Source organism: Chelmon rostratus, chromosome 9 (assembly GCF_017976325.1).
Source record: "Chelmon rostratus isolate fCheRos1 chromosome 9, fCheRos1.pri, whole genome shotgun sequence".
In the NCBI taxonomy this organism is placed as follows: Eukaryota; Metazoa; Chordata; class Actinopteri; order Chaetodontiformes; family Chaetodontidae; genus Chelmon; species Chelmon rostratus.
The window spans coordinates 13,654,829-13,672,972 of NC_055666.1; the positions used below are offsets into that span (position 1 = coordinate 13,654,829).

At 41.5% G+C, this 18,144-nt stretch overlaps 2 protein-coding genes across 2 annotated transcripts; both read left to right on the forward strand.

Annotated features, from left to right (window-relative positions):
• The first annotated feature begins 196 nt into the window (after positions 1-196).
• On the forward strand, positions 197-6,991 carry ube2ka (ubiquitin-conjugating enzyme E2Ka (UBC1 homolog, yeast)). Its single transcript, XM_041943884.1, has 7 exons — positions 197-511; positions 1,157-1,250; positions 1,496-1,554; positions 1,679-1,761; positions 2,196-2,295; positions 5,356-5,484; positions 5,581-6,991. The coding sequence occupies exons 1-7, from the start codon at positions 449-451 to the stop codon at positions 5,653-5,655; spliced, it is 603 nt and encodes a 200-aa protein (XP_041799818.1). The 5' UTR covers positions 197-448; the 3' UTR covers positions 5,656-6,991.
• A 2,305-nt stretch (positions 6,992-9,296) lies between these two features.
• Positions 9,297-13,993, forward strand: LOC121611786 (neuronal acetylcholine receptor subunit alpha-9-II). The gene is made up of 6 exons (XM_041944478.1): positions 9,297-9,336; positions 9,928-10,073; positions 11,072-11,226; positions 12,096-12,276; positions 12,537-12,888; positions 13,186-13,993. Exons 1-6 carry the CDS (start codon positions 9,297-9,299, stop codon positions 13,941-13,943), a joined length of 1,632 nt encoding a protein of 543 aa, XP_041800412.1. The 3' UTR covers positions 13,944-13,993.
• The last annotated feature ends 4,151 nt before the right edge of the window (positions 13,994-18,144 follow it).

Here is an 18,144-nt window from a genome sequence, read left to right on the forward strand (position 1 = left end):
AATGGCACAGTGACCTTGTTTTTCAATGCACAGCACTCCTATGGACATCGCATGGCTTTAAATATTTTAATAACAATAATCACGACAATAATATTAATAATAAATTATTCATCGTGAACGGATCAACCAATGGGAGGAGGCGTTCAGGATGGCAATACAGATCACATGACCCCCTCTCCTCCAGACTGCATGCAGTTTGGTATTAAAATGTTTTCAGTACCACCAACCATTGTGTTGTTTCACATTTGAGATGAAAGATACATGTTGAGCTATTTTAACGAACCACACCATCACGTTGATAACCGGGACTGACGGCATTCACGGTGAACAACTGTGCAGCTGTTATTTTTGAGGTTGTATCAAAAAAAGTGCAGAGCAAGCTAGCTAACGATAGTCAGGTCGGTCGGACGGCGGCGAGGCCCCAACCGGACGGGAACACGGGGGAACCATGGCCAACATCGCAGTTCAGAGGATAAAACGGGAATTCAAGGAGGTGCTCAAAAGTGAAGAGGTTAGTCTTCACGTATGCCAGCTAATGTTAACTGCTTCCCCTTTTACTTTCTTTGACTCCGAGGCTGAAACTGAATGACGCGTCGCTGGCTCAGCTGTCAGCTTTCTAATCACCAAGCTGCTAGCTTTAGCTAACTGTACCGTTACCAGACACGGCAGTGCATCCGGCTTTACAAATAGCTACTAGCGCTAGCTATTAATACGCCGCTGTGGGGAAATTAGAGCCAAGGACGTTGTTGTTGGTGGTGTCAACAAGCAGTTTATCGGGCTATGGAAGCATTACCAGAAAGCCTCAAGTTTCGTGATGCTAACGTGAAAAGCTCGCTTACCATGCCTTCTATGATAACCAAGCTAGCTGTGTTAGCAAAGAGAGATTGGTGTTATCCGCGTGGAGTACTACAGGATTGCGCTCACATTTGGTTTTCTGGATCTACATAGATTCGTTTCAGCTTCTGTCAGAGGGCTTATTATATGTAGACCCGTAAGATGTGTGCAACAAGTTGAGGTCAACTTTGGCTAATGCTGCGGGGGGGTGTCAACTTATGCTGCATAGGCAGGTTTGAGTTTGACAGCGAGCTAGCTTAACACTTTGCGGTCTGCCTGTCCGCTCAAGTTAAAATGCTTCTCCGGCTTTTCACCCTTTCAGACGAGCAAAAACCAGATAAAGGTGGATCTTGTGGATGAGAACTTCACAGAACTTAAAGGGGAGATAGCAGGGCCACCTGACACACCATATGAAGGTGAGGGGCTCACTAAGAGACACTAACCTGTATGCATGATTGCACAGTTTTGTTATGTGATACTGAGAGTCACTGACAGCAACTTTATTTTTGAGAAGGCCTCACCAACTAACTATTCCAAGGGCCTTTTAATCTTTAACAATGTAGATTAAAACAATTTGCATCTTAACAGTCACCCTGTAATTGCATACTTGAAACAAACCTGTCATGATTCTTAAATAATTGTAACACCTCATTTCTTCCAGGGGGTAGATATCAACTAGAAATTAAAATTCCAGAGACATATCCATTCAATCCACCCAAGGTAGGGATTAATTACTGTTATTGTGACTGATAATCATCCCTCTCTCCTGTGGACATCACTGCTGTCCATTACTGTGCTAATCCGTAAATTATTTTCTGCATCCCGTTTTCGATCAATCTGTCAGGTGCGGTTTATCACAAAGATCTGGCATCCCAACATCAGCTCGGTCACAGGTGCAATATGTCTGGACATTCTCAAAGACCAGTGGTGAGTGAATGTGCTGCAACATTCCTAACATTCTTCTTCCATCATGAAATACTTTTCTAGTTGTGCAAATAGTGTTTCCCCTGGTAGAGCCATAGCAATTTCTAAGATGCAGTTGTAATGCCACCTTTATTTTCCTCCCACCTTTTACAATACAATGTGAAACATAGGTTTAACAAAATGAAATAGGTGACTTAGGCTGATGATGATGTGGAAAGCATTAGTTGGCATCATTAATCCCTGTTTTTATATACAGCAATCTCAGTGTTCAGGCACACGTAGATTTAGGGTATTTAAACTAGGTGGTCCACTATGATGTGTATTAAAAATATACATACCTCCACCACACCCACGGATAATTTTGGGGAAGCTTTATGTGAAAAGTTGATCTTATTTTGTTGTCTTTGCACTAAACGGTCACCTGTATGTCCTCTCAGGGCAGCAGCTATGACACTGAGAACGGTCCTCCTGTCACTACAAGCCTTATTGGCAGCCGCAGAACCAGATGATCCACAGGACGCAGTGGTAGCCAATCAGGTGGGTGTGCGTGTGTTTATGTTTGACAAAATTACTGTGGATATGTATCTCTAATGCTTCAAGCAGAGCAACACATGTATATGATTGTATTCGTTGTATTCTGACAATAGATCAGATGTTGTAAGGTGGTTGTAAAGGCATCAGTTACAGTTATCTGTTTTCAAAACTGATTATGCCAAGAGTTCTCAACTAATTATGACAGCATTTACCTTAGCATTTGGACAGTTGTCCTGTGTATGTTGTCCTGGTATGGTTGGGTATCTCTGTATTTGATATGTATTTGATTGTCATAATAATGATGAAATGAACAGTGAATCTGAAGAATTTGTCAAAATTACGGTGATACTTGATGTCAGTAAATAATAGTGGCAATATCACTTAATCCTACTGTGGCCCCTGCCAAGGCAAACTATTTACTACAGTCATCTAGTGCTTGGGGCTTGTTGACAGACTGCCATAGAGCTGCAAATGGTTGTTCATTGAATTGATCAGACCATTTACAGAAAATGAATTGGCAATTTTTTTGACAATTGACTAATCGTTTCAGGCATTTTCCTGCAACGTTCTCAAAAGTTTGGAAGTTCCGGGTTCTCAAATGTGAGATGTTGTTGCTTTTCTTCATCTTACATTGTAGTAGGTTGAATATTGTTGGATTTTCAGCTGTTGGTTGCACATAATAAGACATTTGATAAAGTGACAGGGCTCAAGAATACTGTGGACTTTTCACAGGGTTTTTTTTTTCTTTTTTTATAGACCAATTTCTCGAGGAAAAAAAAAGAAAATATCAAATTGTTAGTTGCAGCTCTAGACTGCTGTGGGAGACTGGTGTTTAGAACAGGAAGGTCACCTCCATACATTATGACATTTTTACCTTAAATTGAGAATAGGAAGTGAAGACACACAGGAAGGATTGCGAGAGAAAGACTCTGCACTATCATTATATGCAGCTCACACATTTGCCCTGTCAGCAGGATGTATTAAAATCTTATGGATTGGTTTCCTTGAGAACTAGTTGGACATTAAAGGAGTTAAACTGCTTAATTTTTATGGTGTTAAGTATCTTAAATTTCCTAAATTAGGGTGACGGCTGTATTTTATGACAGAATGAATGAATCTACATGTAGGAGCCATGAAGGCGAGGTAAAGGTTTGATTATGCTCTTGATTTGTTTTGGTATTTTTTGTTGTGATTGGTGGCAGTGATTTGCGGAATCTGGGTCGCGGGAATATGGGCGGTGTCACTTAGTTGATTTCAGCACCTGTTCACCTGTGTTCATGAGGGAAGAGGTTTGAGTGGGTCGCCGTATTTTTTGTTGACCGCACCATACACGTTAAGTCCATTGATCGCTGTTTGTTAAGTTGGTACGTTGTTTAAGTTGATTATCTTTGTTATTAAAGCACGTTTTTCTAAGTTATTTCTGTGTCGGCGGATCATTGGAGAAGCGCGTCAGACAAATAGACCATAGACCCATTATCTCATCCTCTAAGCGACATCCTTGTTCCTGAGGTTGCTACACTACATCTTGAATACAACACCGATGTTAATTGCCATTGCAAGTACATTTTTTTTGGTTTGCTGTTTATGTCCATGTTTATGACGTGGATTGTTACCTTGAATGCCCTTTTAAAGGGGGATTTGTTACGCTGTCACCAGCTAATTATTACACATGTAGGAATATTCAGTGCAGTGCAAGTGAAGTAAAACTGTTGTGAAATATCATGTGTAGGCAGCAAGCTGTTTGCCTTACTCTACTGAACACATTGTAACACCTACATACTTTCTGTAATCCTTAGTGTAGTAACAGTCATCTTTTGCTTATCAACCCACATCCCAATGTAACATACTTGAAGGAATGAAATAAGGTTAGATAAGATTCAGTATAGTATTAGATGTTTCTTGTTGTGTAGCTGTCCAGTGATGTTCATGTTTTTAAACATATTTTGCATATTAAATATTAAACAGTCGGGCAGAGGTCCAATATGGAGCAGAAACCTGAGGCTGTTCCGGTGGTTTGGAAGGCATCAGACCTGAAATCCTCTGACAGCGGCACTGAAAACACTGCCTGAACATTTGACACTGGCGATATTTTGTTTATCTAATTGTTGTACTGCATAATGACCCTTTGAAATAAGGTGTGTTGAGCCCAAATGCTTTTATTTCTTTTATTTATGTAACAGTTTGAACACTAATAGTTTACGATGATGGGAAATCTAGTCCTGCTTCACACTTCATGAAAGCAAACAGCATGGAAACAGAATGCTGGGACGGACTGACAGTCTGGCAGAGTGCAGCTCTACCCGTTCCTCTGGCTCTGAATCTCTCAGCAGTCTCACGGTCTTGTAGAGATTTATTTAATTGGCAGCCTGTTGTCACAGCAACATATGCAAAATAGTAGTGATGGGTCTGTGACAGTACAATAAGTGAACAGAGCTTCTGGGTCTAAATGTGCAGTAAACCTGTATTCTTTCTAATGGCCAGCAGGAGGCGACTCCACTGGTTGCAGAAAGAAGTCAGATTGAGTGTAAACTGATGAGAAGATGTCCCTACTTCTCACTGGATTTATTACCTCACTAAACAGTCTCCTAATGAGTTCATTGTCTCAGTAGGTAGTTTCAAGTCTTCTTCAATACAGCATGATGTCAATGTTGTAAATTATGGTCCCATTTAGAATAAATTGGCCTTGGCCTTGTGATTGACAAGTTGCCACCACTTTGTGTCCTTGGGTTGTCAGTCAGATCCAATTAGGATAGAGGAGTAGTAATCCAACTCTCTTGTCCAAATATGGTCATTTCTGGCTTCAAAAAACCAAGATGGCAACCATTATGTCAAGTCTTCAGACTGTCAGTCCACAAACCAATGGGTGTCATGGCGGCTCCATCCTGTATTTATTACACAGTCTATGGATGGATCATTAGTACGCCCCTCTTCAGCTTGTAGGCCCATGTGTGCTTGGGGATCTAAACTAAGTAGAAAAGCACAATGTTTCAGTTGTTGACAGTGGTATGCTGAACCTCTCTCACACAGAACTACTATTGTTTTTCACATTTGTTCATCACACAGTACAAGCAGAACCCAGAGATGTTCAAACAGACAGCGAGGCTCTGGTCTCATGTCTATGCAGGCGCTCCCGTCTCCAGTCCGGAGTACACACGCAAAATAGACAAACTCTGTGCCATGGGCTTTGAAAAAGTAAGTACCTCTCAACTTTTTCCCTCCCCTACTGTGCACTGCACTGCTGGATTCTGCTGCAGAATCAAACTGAATGGGTTTTGTTTGTCTTCCCAGAATGCAGTAATAGTGGCGTTGTCGTCGAAATCCTGGGACGTGGAGACAGCGACAGAGCTACTGCTCAGTAACTGAATCTTGACAGTCTCTTCATCTTCCTCTTGATCCCTAGCTCTCCCTCTCACACATACACACCCTCTCTCCTCCAAATTCCAGCTGTCTTAAGGCGTCTTTTCCCCCTGTTGAACCCTCTGTTTCACAGTGGACTCCTCACCTCCACGCCTCCCCTCTTCACCACCCCCACTCCGTATACCCTTTGTGTGGCATCTCTCCTTCCCTGCACCTCTGCTGTACCACACTCCAATCAGTCGCTCTGTGAGCTCTTATCTCTGGTTTCTTAAGTTCATTTAGCATTCCACTCAGTGCTACAATCACAAGTTCAACCACATCTCACTCCCTTTGAAGCAAATGCCAGTCTTAAGACCCCGCCCATGCCCGCCCGTCTCCCAGCTTTCCTGGCTGTGTGAAGCGGCTTATCCTTGCCTATGCAGTGCATTTACTTTCATTCGTGAAAACCTTTTGTAGGAGACAGTCAAGCCGTTCTAGAGGGCTCTGTCAGACCTGGTCATGATTTTTACACACTTCTGGGCAGATTTTCTAAACAGGGACTGAGCCGAGTCCTAGACTAGCCACATTTTAAAATTGATATTTCTTGTGAAATTTTATTACACTGTTACCAACATAGATAGATAGATAGATACTTTATTCATCTCCAAAGAGAAATTTGCATCACTACCTTCACTCATTCTCTCATCCTTACACAATAGAACCTCAGTATTTTGGGTGGATCATAGAGAAATTGGGAACTCTAAAATGGAAAATGAAATTTGGGGACCCTGTTCAATCAAGATGTTGCTCCATCACTGGGAGTTCATGAGGGAATTATAAAGTGTATATTTTCTCACTTAGAATTTGGAAAGTAAATAGTGCACTAGGTAGCAAATGTGGAGTTATTCAGCCACAGAATAGGACAAGGCTTATTCCCTGTTCTGGACACCAGCTCATGAAGTGTCAGTGAGGTGTTCACAAGGTAGCCATACTCCTTTTCATGCCACGTTTTCCCCTCTTCAACTGTCTGACGAACCCAAAGCTCCTGCAGCAAACCCCTGCGCCCAAACCCCCACACCTGTTCTTGACACGGCTTTACCTCACCTGTCCCTTTCCCCACATTTTTTAGAAATTTTATTTGGTTTTGGCCTCTGACAGGAATACATTTGGATTCTTGTTTTTAAACCAACAGAAAACAAAAAAAAACAAAACAAAACATGTTCAGCCGTAACACGACCTATCACAAGTCTGGATGGAAATAGTTCAAAAACAAGTTTGAAAAATATTGCATCATCTTAACTACGCCAACAGATAAATATGTCAGAATGATTCATCTGTAAATAAAGATATTAAAGTCTGTGTAAATTAATCCTTATTGTCCTTCTTGTGATGTGTGTCTTTTGCAGTGCTGTGTGATGGTTTTCAGCTAGAATAGTTTTTCCCCTCTAGGAGGCAAGTGACATCAAAAACCTACACAGTCAGTGTCCTCGAAGTTTAATCTGTTAATGCATGTTTGTTATTATTATCCAACGTATTTTTATAGGCTTGTTTGGCTGTGCATACATTTGAATAAAAACTAGGGTGGTGCACCAGACCAGACCAGACCAGAAACTGAACCTACAGGGAATTACATTGCCAGTGCAAGTGGAGCAAGCAAGCCAACTTAGATGAACAATGTGCATGCAGAAGAGTTGGCAAATGGATTATGTATATATTGATAGTTTACCTTTCTACACAGTAGTACTTTGGATTAGGGACAGTAGTATGCCACAGCTGGTGCATAAGGTTGAGCAAGCACTAATGCATTTAGAGCCTCAACAAGGAAGTGATACAGGCACTTATCATAACGTTCGGATCACCTTGCTTTTTGTAGGAACCCTGATAATGAGTACAACAACAGATGGCCTGCTTGGTAGCATGTTGTGCCATGCTGAACCTCTCCAAGAAACCCTGGCAATAATCTGAACATCCTATTTCAGTCTGCACGCTCACACCAAACAGGAGAGAAGCAGCCACTGATAGTCCTCTGATCAACAGCAGTATGTAGTGTAAATCTGTGAAAGGACCTCAGTGACGATATTAGAAGAGGATTTACAGTAACTGTACATCCCTGCACCTGCTGCACACTGAACCAGCCTCAGGTTTCCCAGGCATCCCGAGTGACAAAAGCTCATTTTGTATCCTCCCACTGGATGCCAGCATATCTCTCCAGTAGATCTACCACCTGGAACTGCTCCAAGCATCCCAGAGCAGCGGACTGCTAAATAGGGCTGAATACATGAGACTAAAAAAACGAGTATGCCTCCTGGCTCATCGAATGACACTGAGATAATCTCTTCTCTGCTCTATTAAAATACGCACAAAATAAATGAAAGCATTGCATTATTGAAGTGTTGGAGGTTCCATAGGACTGACTCCTCCACGTCTTATCTCCTTGGATACACTCTGTTCTAGTCATGCTACAATAGATTCATTTTGGTTTGGACACATTGGAAAATAGAGGTGACTCCCACAGTACTGCTATTGGGAATTGTATCATCTGTGATGTAACAGTGAGGTTATAGTGACCCCTCTTTTTAAACTTTTATCAGGGCATAACTAAGAATAATAAATGGAATTCACGTCTGTGTGGATTTGTAAAACGACATTTTTGTAGCTCTTCTGTAGAGCAGTATTTCCAGTGCAAACCAATCATTTTTGGTTGGCTTCCTCAGCACGCCCTCTGCACCATAGTATGTTTTTGTTTATGTCTAACTGGTGATTTCATGAATCCAGAAATCCTCCCTCCTCTGACTGTTTGACTCCCAGCTGTCTGCAAGAAACCCATGCAGCATCAAGACATAAAAAAGTATTAGTATAGAGGATACAGATATAAAATTACAGGAAAAATGGTTTTGTTGTTGTGTGATCTTTGACCTTTAATGAACTTCACAGGACGGCCTACAGGATCTATATATACTCAGAAATGAAATATTGCATTTTTATGAGTATGATTTCGTCTCATCTAGATCACAGTGACTCATCCCAACCCATCCTGAAATAACTATTACCATCTTTTAATGTTTTGCTTATAGCCTTGTTTTAAATAGCTGCTTTTCTCAGATCTAAAGAGTAAAATCCTTCAGGTAAATGAAGGCAAATTAAATAATGTTAATATTTCTTTTGATGAAATTTAATGTGCTTTGTCTGGTGTTTATCTAGTGTTTTCTTCTGACTGGCCTGGACTGACCTTTACTGCCTGTGGTGCATCCGTATCATCAACAAAAGACATTCAGATTTAACAGTAATTAAAACAATTATGATTTGCATCTTTTAATGTAGAAAAGGACAACTTGCAGCCCACCCTGGCCATAGGCGTTTGATTGACAGGTGAATAGCCCAGTGTGTGGTGGTGCGATGAATCATGGGCATCCTGTTTCGCTCCATGCGCTGATGCTATGCGATAGCCGGAGTTTTATTCCCTGTCTCAGTCAGCAGACATGCTGCCTCCCCTGCCAAGCGGTAAGAGCTGGCCTGGCCGCGAGGACGGCTGGATGAAACGTGAGTGAGTTCAACTGGGGTCGAACGAGCATCATGTAGGCCTGATAGGGGATGAAACCAAAGGACCGTTAGATTGCTGGTCGCAGGTACCTTTTATTTCTTCTTGTGGGTATTGAGAAACGCTCAAGATGATTCCAATAATCTGCCTGGCGATGCTGCTTCCTGAGGGTGAGTCAAATGAAGCGTCGCTGTGCTGCTGTTGCTGAGTTAAAGAGGTTGTGTTGCTTTAAACTTGTGCACGCATGCTTTACCTTTGATGAAAATAGGAAGCGCCCATCGTTTATCAGTGTTAAAACCAGTGCTGTGTGCGTAATTACGCACAAACCGCTGTGGCCTCCAAGCACAGAGCAGTTACTTTCACGTAGAAGTTTGCATGTGGCTTTCAAACCATTTAACCAAACAATTTTAAAGAATCTTATGAGGCCAAGCACGTGTGTTTATTAATGTATCATTTTTATTATAAAGCATTAAATAAATGTTAAGCAGTAAAACATTCAGTCATCATTATGGCATTTATGGCCTAAACACGAATGGCAGTCAGAAAGAAGCAATAATAAAAAATCGTAAAGGTTTTTGTGATTTATTAAAGGCACAATTAGAACAATGTCAAGGAAAAACACTGTGTAAACCAAGTGAGTTCTTCATTGTCTCCGTACTTGACATTACCAGACAATTGCAGAAGCACCAGTATATCAAATTTGATTAAAAGGCACAAGGGTTGTTTTGTAAAAATGACTGCTGACCATGTCTCCCCTCCAGTGGTTCACTCGGCTCAGGGTCACTATGCCCAGAAGCTTCTGAATGACTTGATGGAGAATTATTCCAGCGCCCTGCGGCCTGTCGAGGACACAGATAGAGCCCTAAACGTCACCCTACAGATCACCCTCTCTCAGATCAAAGACATGGTGAGTACCATCTCATCGGAAAGATCCCTCATTAAAGTGCTGTGTATTGTTGTAAGATCTTAATTATCAAAATAAATCGTATTTCTTCAAACCAAACAAAAACACTGTCCACAATTAAAAAATTGCTAAACTGAGTCACTGACAAATCTGTAAAATCTGCACACACAGTTCTATTAAAGAGGTATTTTTGAATATTGTTTTGATGCATAATATGTGGACGTTGTCAGTACATTGCCAAGCGCTCATTCCTCATTACAGCACGATATAACAATCAATAGTCAACGAAAAATTTCTTGGCCGATCAACTGGTCACACTGCACTCCTGCTTGCAGTAAAACAATATTTGTAATTCACCATAGATACAATTAACATTGTTTTTAGATGTTAGATGGATTGAAATTTCACTGCATTTTCATGATTGCAAAGACATAAATCCAAAAAGAAAGAGTGTGTAGGTGTTGATGTGTATGACTGACAGACCTCCTGCTGTACAGGCCCGGCCTACTGTTACTCTGCTGGCTCGGGTTCCCGTTCAGGTTCAGTGCTGTGTCAGCCCACGGTGAATTAGCACTTGGGTTGTGCACATGTGTTTGGGTGTGCGTGGTTGAAGGGAGGATACAGCTCTCCCACTCACTGCAGTGTCTCGGTGGTGTACCAGGATGTCAGTCTGTCATATCTGAGAAGACAGGAGCCAGAGTCAGACAACAAATAGCGTGTGCGTTGGAGCGTCCTATTACCCAAAGAGTTTATGTTTTCTTCGGTTCGGTGCTTCAGTGAAGCTCTGGCGGTGATACCAAAACCACCCCCACCCACCCCCGTCAGCCAGCGACCTGATATTGACAGACAGGTCTGGATTTCAGCTGTTGTGATAATCTGATGAGTATCTGCCCTTGTAAAGCACATGGAGAGTTAATGAGCAACAGAGAAATGAGAAGGAGACCACTCTTGAAGCTACTTGTATGTATCCATTGTGTGTGTGTGTGTGTTTGTGTATGAAGGATGAGAGGAACCAGGTGCTGATTGCCTACCTGTGGATCAGGCAGACCTGGAATGATGCGTACCTGAAGTGGAATAAAGAGGACTATGACGGGCTGGAGGTGATCCACATCCCCAGCAGCCTGGTGTGGAGGCCCGACCTCGTCCTCTATAACAAGTACGCCCGTACGTCACAAACACACACACACACACACGCACACACACACACTGTAATTTTTGCATCTTTGTGATTTCAACAAACCCACATTTTAGTAGGTTAAGAACTCTGCAGCATCATCTTAAAAGATTAATTCTAGCAAGAGGCAGGATTACACACTTCCACAGCTTTACTAACATTACTCAAGGGTGCTTCAATAATCTCAATTATGGCAAAATTCTAATTATACTTTTACACCAATAATCCTCTTAAGTTACATGGCTTTACAATAGTAGTCCCAAACAACAAAGTACAATTTAAATGCATTACAACAGAGTAAAAAGAAATCCGGGAAGACATCTATTAGAAATACAAAGTATATGTAGGTAAAATATTTTTAAACATTTTGTGGTCACCGCCCCTGTCATACAAAATTCATACACCATTATGCATAAACTCTGTGTTGTGTTTTGTGTGTGTAATATTGCAGGAAATCAGCACGAATCATGTAATACATACAATGCATAAACAATGTATGTTGATGTATGAGGAGTTATCAGTTTATTAGGGTCTAATGGAGTCCACTACAAAAGCTCTGCATTAAATGTGTCAAACATCATGTGGAATCAACTCTGTTGTAATTAGTCTGAATATTATAAACTTTAAGTGTAGGCTGTATTACAGGCCTGTTGTAGGTAGCACATCCTCAGGTAACACAAAAACAACATATATGATCCACACAAACCAAAAAACCCATGTTTGATTTCAGCTAACAACCTGCAGGTCTCATGCTAACTTCTGTAACAGCAAACTGTAGCACAGCTTATCACCATTGAGCCAGATAGCACATGTAACTTGCCAGTTTGCGTTAACTTTTTCTCCTTCTCCAGAGCTGACGATGACTTCTCTGGGCCGATGGACACCAACGTGAGGCTTCGCTACAACGGAGAGCTCACCTGGGATGCTCCGGCCATCACCAAGAGCTCCTGCGTGGTGGACGTCTCCTACTTCCCCTTTGACAGCCAGGAATGCAATCTGACTTTTGGTTCCTGGACCTACAATGGCAACCAGGTTTGTGTACAAACATTCCTGTTTATCCACCTTTTCGGGATGCTGATGATCTGTGTCACTGTGAATTTATTGACTGATACTCAGGTCTGTGTTGTGAGGCTACGACCTCTGAGACTGAGACTGGCCATCTTGAAAAAAAACATCAGACATACATATACTCTTGCCTTGGCACTGAATTTGTCTATTCTAAGAAAATATCCGTGGGAGGAGCTGATGGGGTGCCTCCTCTACACCTCCTCATCCATTGCACTTAATTCCAGGTAGACATCATTATGGGCATGGACAGCGGTGACCTGTCAGACTTTGTGGAGAATGTGGAGTGGGAGTGCCGCGGGATGCCGGCCACCAAGAATGTCATCATGTACGGCTGCTGCTCCGACCCGTATCCAGACATCACCTACACGGTGCTCCTGCAGCGCCGCTCCTCCTTTTACATCTTCAACCTCCTCCTCCCCTGCTTCCTCATCTCGTTCTTGGCTCCTCTGGGTTTCTACCTGCCTGCAGACTCTGGGGAGAAGGTTTCCCTCGGGGTGACCGTTCTTCTGGCTCTCACTGTGTTCCAGCTAATGGTGGCTGAGAGCATGCCTCCATCCGAGAGTGTGCCCCTTATAGGTAAGAGTGTGTTTGTTTTGGACTGAGTTCAATCCAAAATGTATAGAATTTTTATGTGATGATTTTGTTGAGTACTAATTAGCAAATGTTAGCATGCTAGCACACTCAGTAAATATACAGTTTACAGCTTCAGAACTGCTAGCATGACTTAATATTAATAATAAGTCTCTGGCAAACACCACTTCCACACACAACATAAGACAAATGTTGATATATTGATTTTAGAATATTTTCTGATTATAATTCTTTCTGAGAGCTCTAACAGCAGCTCTTCTCCTGTGTTTGTCTGTTACACAGGCAAGTACTATATTGCCACTATGACCATGGTCACAGCCTCCACATCTCTCACCATCTTCATCATGAACATCCACTTCTGTGGTGCAGAGGCCAAACCAGTCCCCCACTGGGCAAAAGTCCTCATCATTGACTACATGTCCAAGATTTTCTTTGTTTATGAGGTGGGCGAGAACTGCGCCTCCCCCTCCTCCTCCTCCTCCTCCTCCTCCTCTTCTCACTTCCCCCAGGATGACGTTCGTCACCAGCACCACATTCACGCGAATGGTAAACCAGGGATTCACACTAACCAACAGGACTGGCAGAGTCACAAGTACCCCAGACCTCAGACCCCCAAGCCACAGCATCATCCCAGAGTGAAGGCCCAGCACCACATCACCAGAGAAGACAGGAGCCAGCTCTCTGGCTATGCACTGGGGAAATATGAAGGCTTAAACGGGAAAATACCATCAGATGACTGCTGTAAAGAAGTCCAGAAGGTCCCCTGCTACTCTGAAGACAAAAAGCCTCCACCTCAAGGCCCCACTGTTACCTTTGGCCCCTGTGTGTTCTGTAGCCATGGCAGCAGCATCCCTGGTGTGGACACCAAGCTGGTGCGCAACGTTGAATATATCGCCAACTGTTTCCGAGAGCAGAGGGCCACGTGCGCCAAAGGGGCAGAATGGAAGAAGATCGCGAAGGTGATGGACAGGTTCTTCATGTGGATCTTCTTCGTCATGGTTTTCCTCATGAGCATCCTCATCATTGGCAAGGCACCGTGACGAAGCAGTGATGCCACAGTTGCTTTTTGAGTCAGCGGTCAAAAAAGAAAGTCAAAGGGACTATTTTATATTTTATAAACATATTGTACAATTAAAAATATATGGGCTTTGTGGCTTTTTCTGTATTGATAATAACCATATGGATTACAGTGATTTGAAAATAAACAAAATTTACTTTGCATTCATCATTTTTGACTATATATTGTACATACAGCACATGCAACGCTAAAACCCAAGATTTCTTACACGTTTGATAATTTAGTGTCCTATACATAGAAATATTACATTTTTTGGTCTTCATCCAAAACACAAGGCAACGGGCCAGACTTTGATTATGTACGCAGGCAATGTAGAGAACTTAAAATGAAATAGATACATCAAATTATATCTGTTCAATCATTGTGCTCTGCAGGCTGCCACTCTGCTACTTTGCTTCCTATACAATCCTTACCATCTCCATTGAAAGCATGTTGTAAATGTACATCTCTTTACCTTCGTTATCATCTGACCATTGAGCACAGGTAAGGGAATCTGCTGCCAAGTTAGAATATGACCGGTGGAGACAGCACATATCTTTTTCACTGCTCTGAAATCGGATGCCTGGGCCTGAGAGTTACGGCATCGGAGCAAGCTCCGGATCCGCAGAATCATTTTTCTGTTCAAAATTATCCGGTGAATAGTTAATGAGCGAGCTTTGTTTTTGTAGCGCAGCCGTGGCAGTGAGGATGTAAGGTAATATGGAGCATCAATTATGTAACACGGCAAGCACACTCTGACAACCCCCTCTACCACAAAAACCCATACCTTGAACTCTGAAAGTCAAGTATATGTGTTGCTCTCTCTCTCTCTCTCTCTCCATGTATTACTCATGTTGTGGGGACATTGTAGGGACTCACCTTCCTTATGTGTACTAACCCCCATAATGTAAAAATCATCACAGTTCAGGTTGAAGTCTAGCATTATTGATTGGACCCCATTTAGCTCCAGGCAAGGGTAGTGCAAATGTTTGGCAAGTACTGGTTATGGTTATTGTTATGGTACTGTAAGTCTCCAGGACATTAGTGACAATCAATGTAATGTCCTCTTAAGTGATATAAACACCACTGTGTGTGTGCTCACACATGGACAGGATGGGAGGATTTGGAGACACTGAAAAACAACAACTGAGCATTTTGGGGTGGCAGTGCCATTTTTGGAGGACATTTTACTAGCTGTCATTATCTGTCACTGTCACCAGTCATTTGTCATCTTCCATCTGTCAATGGTTCATCATCATAAATGTATCAAGTGTGCATGAAAGACTAAAGAAAGTCTTGACAGAGGCAAAGGAGTGATCATATTACAAAGCCAAGGTTAGTTAATGACAGTGTTAGAGTTTGCTAATGTTATGCTAACTGAATGCTAATCATGTATAATAACCTACCATAATGAAAATTTAGGCTTACTTTGTGTCTGACTGTAAAGTGCAAAATTTCATGTCTTAAACCTTTTTCAGTGAGTAGTTTGTGTAAGTTCAGCAGTTCTTCTTGACAACTACAGTAAAGATCCAGCAGATGGCGCTCTTACTCTTGTAGATAATGTTACAGTTTTGCCAAGATCCTAAGTAACTATCATTCTATCAAGCCTCTCACTGTGTAACACATGACGTTATGGCCAAATTGTCTAAACTGTAACTACCTGCCTAACACACCTCCCCATCTATCTAAAAGTGAGACAATGTCAAAGCTGTTGTCACACATTTACTCTGTCTCTCTCGGGTCCTGCACAGCGCCTCAGCATAACCTGATTTGTTGTTTGTTTGTTGGTCATGTGGCTGTAACAGCCCGCTGTACAGCAGTGTTTGCCGACCATGTTGAAAGTGAAGTTGAACAGAGTTACACAGAGTCATAAAGGTTGAGACTACAGTGGCTAAATGTGTGGTGACACTGGTATCCTCTAAAAATGGCAGATTTGCTGTTGATGACTTCATACTGTTGATACCAGAAGTGCAAAGAACAGAATTGACTGAGAGTTTTGAATCACTGCTCATAAGTATTGCCATTTCTGCACAAGTTTATAATTGTATTTCACTAGATTCCAGATGTAAATATTGATATATTTGATATAATATTGATTGATAGATTGTTGATAGATTTATCAACACGCTGCATTTAAAGTAGAAACAAAGTTAGATGTCACCTGAACCCACAACAACATTAAATTGCTGCCTATATGTCAATACTCTGAAAGGGGTATTTTAGTACATAAATACATTTTGCTGCTAAAACGCTACTTTTGATCATCTTTGAATGGAAAATTTTATAGAGAGCTATATTTTTGGTTACTATTAACAAATCTCATGAAAAGACCAAAGCAACAATGTGTTAGTCCACCTCTCAACACTTCCCAACTTTCCTAGCCTCTATGTGACACTTTAAAACTGATTATGGACCTCAATTTTTATTTAAAAAAAAAAACCCAACTAATATCCTAAACCAGCCAGGCACTGTGGTGTTTTGGTAAATGTTCAGACAGCGAGTTCTTTGGGGACTATTTTCAGATGTGAATTTGCTGAGCTAGTGAGTAGGCTTATTTATGGCAGTGGGATGGTGGCTGTGGGATCAACACAAAATAAGCTACTGTGTAGACTGTGTCAAACAGTGTAATGGTGTGGCTCACTGATGTGTTTTTATGCCATAGAGGAATAAGCTGTATCAGACTCTGGATACAAAGGCGGCACCGGTTAATGGTATCAATTCACTGGTTTAGGTATTTTCATGGGACAATATGAGAAATGTAACACATCATCAGACTTATTCTTTAACTGGTGCTTTAGTATCTTTTCTTTATGATATTTCTATTTTTATTCAAGCAAGGGATCTGAATACTTCTTACGCCACTGGCGTACACTCATAAGTGGATTTTCCTTCTTCACTATATCTATACCTCAAAATAGTAGGTAGAGTCTACAGTCAGAACTGCACTCAAGAAAACAGGATTTCTCACTACAATACGTTAAAATTGCAGTAGAGGGCGCTCATTTCACACATACCATTCTGGTAGTGGGTGCTCCAGAGCTTCCTCTTTCGAACTGCATGTGGCAATGTTAGTGCACAAGATTCAGAATTATTCCCACTATCACAGTGACCCACTCACTCAGCAATTTCACTGCTGAGAGGAGATTAAAAAAAAAAAAAAGATCTGCAGACCTTTTATTAGTCCTCTGGGTTATTGTAGGGCAAGAGACTATATGTCTTGCTGGCTGCAATTCCATAATTAAATCTGGAGGCTATTAATGAAAGTGAGTTTGTCAGTAAAATGCAGCAGGCAGAGTGCCTGTTGATTGTTCTGCTGAGTCTCTCCAGAGTGAGCTCTGTTGAGCAGATATCAGAGGGGCAGAGGAGTCATTGTTTTTTATCCTCCTCTCTAAAGTGATTGTCATGCTGAAGCGCAATGCATCCGATAAGTGAGAATATCTTACATTTTCGGTCTGAGGGAAGCTGACTGCATTGTGTTCCATTAGTGCTCAGTGAGCCGCAGGGGCCACAGCAGGCTGTAATCACCATGGGAGACCAGGAGAAGTGTGAACCATGTAATTTGGACAGGCGTGGATTGAAAGACTGCTGGGGAAATTACCAAGTGCTTTACAACATTTCACTTGGAGGATCATCACTTAGATTTACAAACAGAATGGGAAAATCACTGTGATAATACATTTAAATCACCAGTGACTAACCAGTGGTGGAATGGAAGTACTTTCAATCAACTACTGTTGTTTAGCACATTTCGAAGAGAAATCCCCGTACTTGATGTACAGCATCACATTTATCTGACAGCTGCATAGTGCCCAGTTCCTTTGCAATTAAGATGTCACATACAAAACCAACTGGTAATCTTACAGCTAAAGTTAGCTCAGTTAAAATGAGCTCCATCTCAACCAGCCACAACATTAACATGTTGCTGTAATATTAATTCATAAATCATAATAATCTAAAATGATATTATAATACTCTAAGAGGGGTCATTTTGCATATTGAGTACTTTTATAAGTATATTTTGCATACTTACTGCATTTACTTGCTATTTCTTGTCTTTTTACACGGTTGTATTGCTGTAATTTCTGTAATGGCAAACTTCACACTTTCACATTGTTATCTATCTTATCACAAAGAAGAGATTTAAATTGTTATTTTGGACTCTTTACTAGGCTTTGAAAGCAATT

Coding starts and splice junctions, on each gene's coding strand:
- ube2ka (XM_041943884.1), top strand. CDS start 449: ATGGCCAACATCGCAGTTCAGAGGATAAAACGGGAATTCAAGGAGGTG. Junction 2,296..5,355: donor ACGCAGTGGTAGCCAATCAG/GTGGGTGTGCGT, acceptor TTCATCACACAG/TACAAGCAGAACCCAGAGAT. Junction 5,485..5,580: donor GTGCCATGGGCTTTGAAAAA/GTAAGTACCTCT, acceptor TTGTCTTCCCAG/AATGCAGTAATAGTGGCGTT.
- LOC121611786 (XM_041944478.1), top strand. CDS start 9,297: ATGATTCCAATAATCTGCCTGGCGATGCTGCTTCCTGAGG. Junction 10,074..11,071: donor TCTCTCAGATCAAAGACATG/GTGAGTACCATC, acceptor TTGTGTATGAAG/GATGAGAGGAACCAGGTGCT. Junction 12,277..12,536: donor GGACCTACAATGGCAACCAG/GTTTGTGTACAA, acceptor ACTTAATTCCAG/GTAGACATCATTATGGGCAT.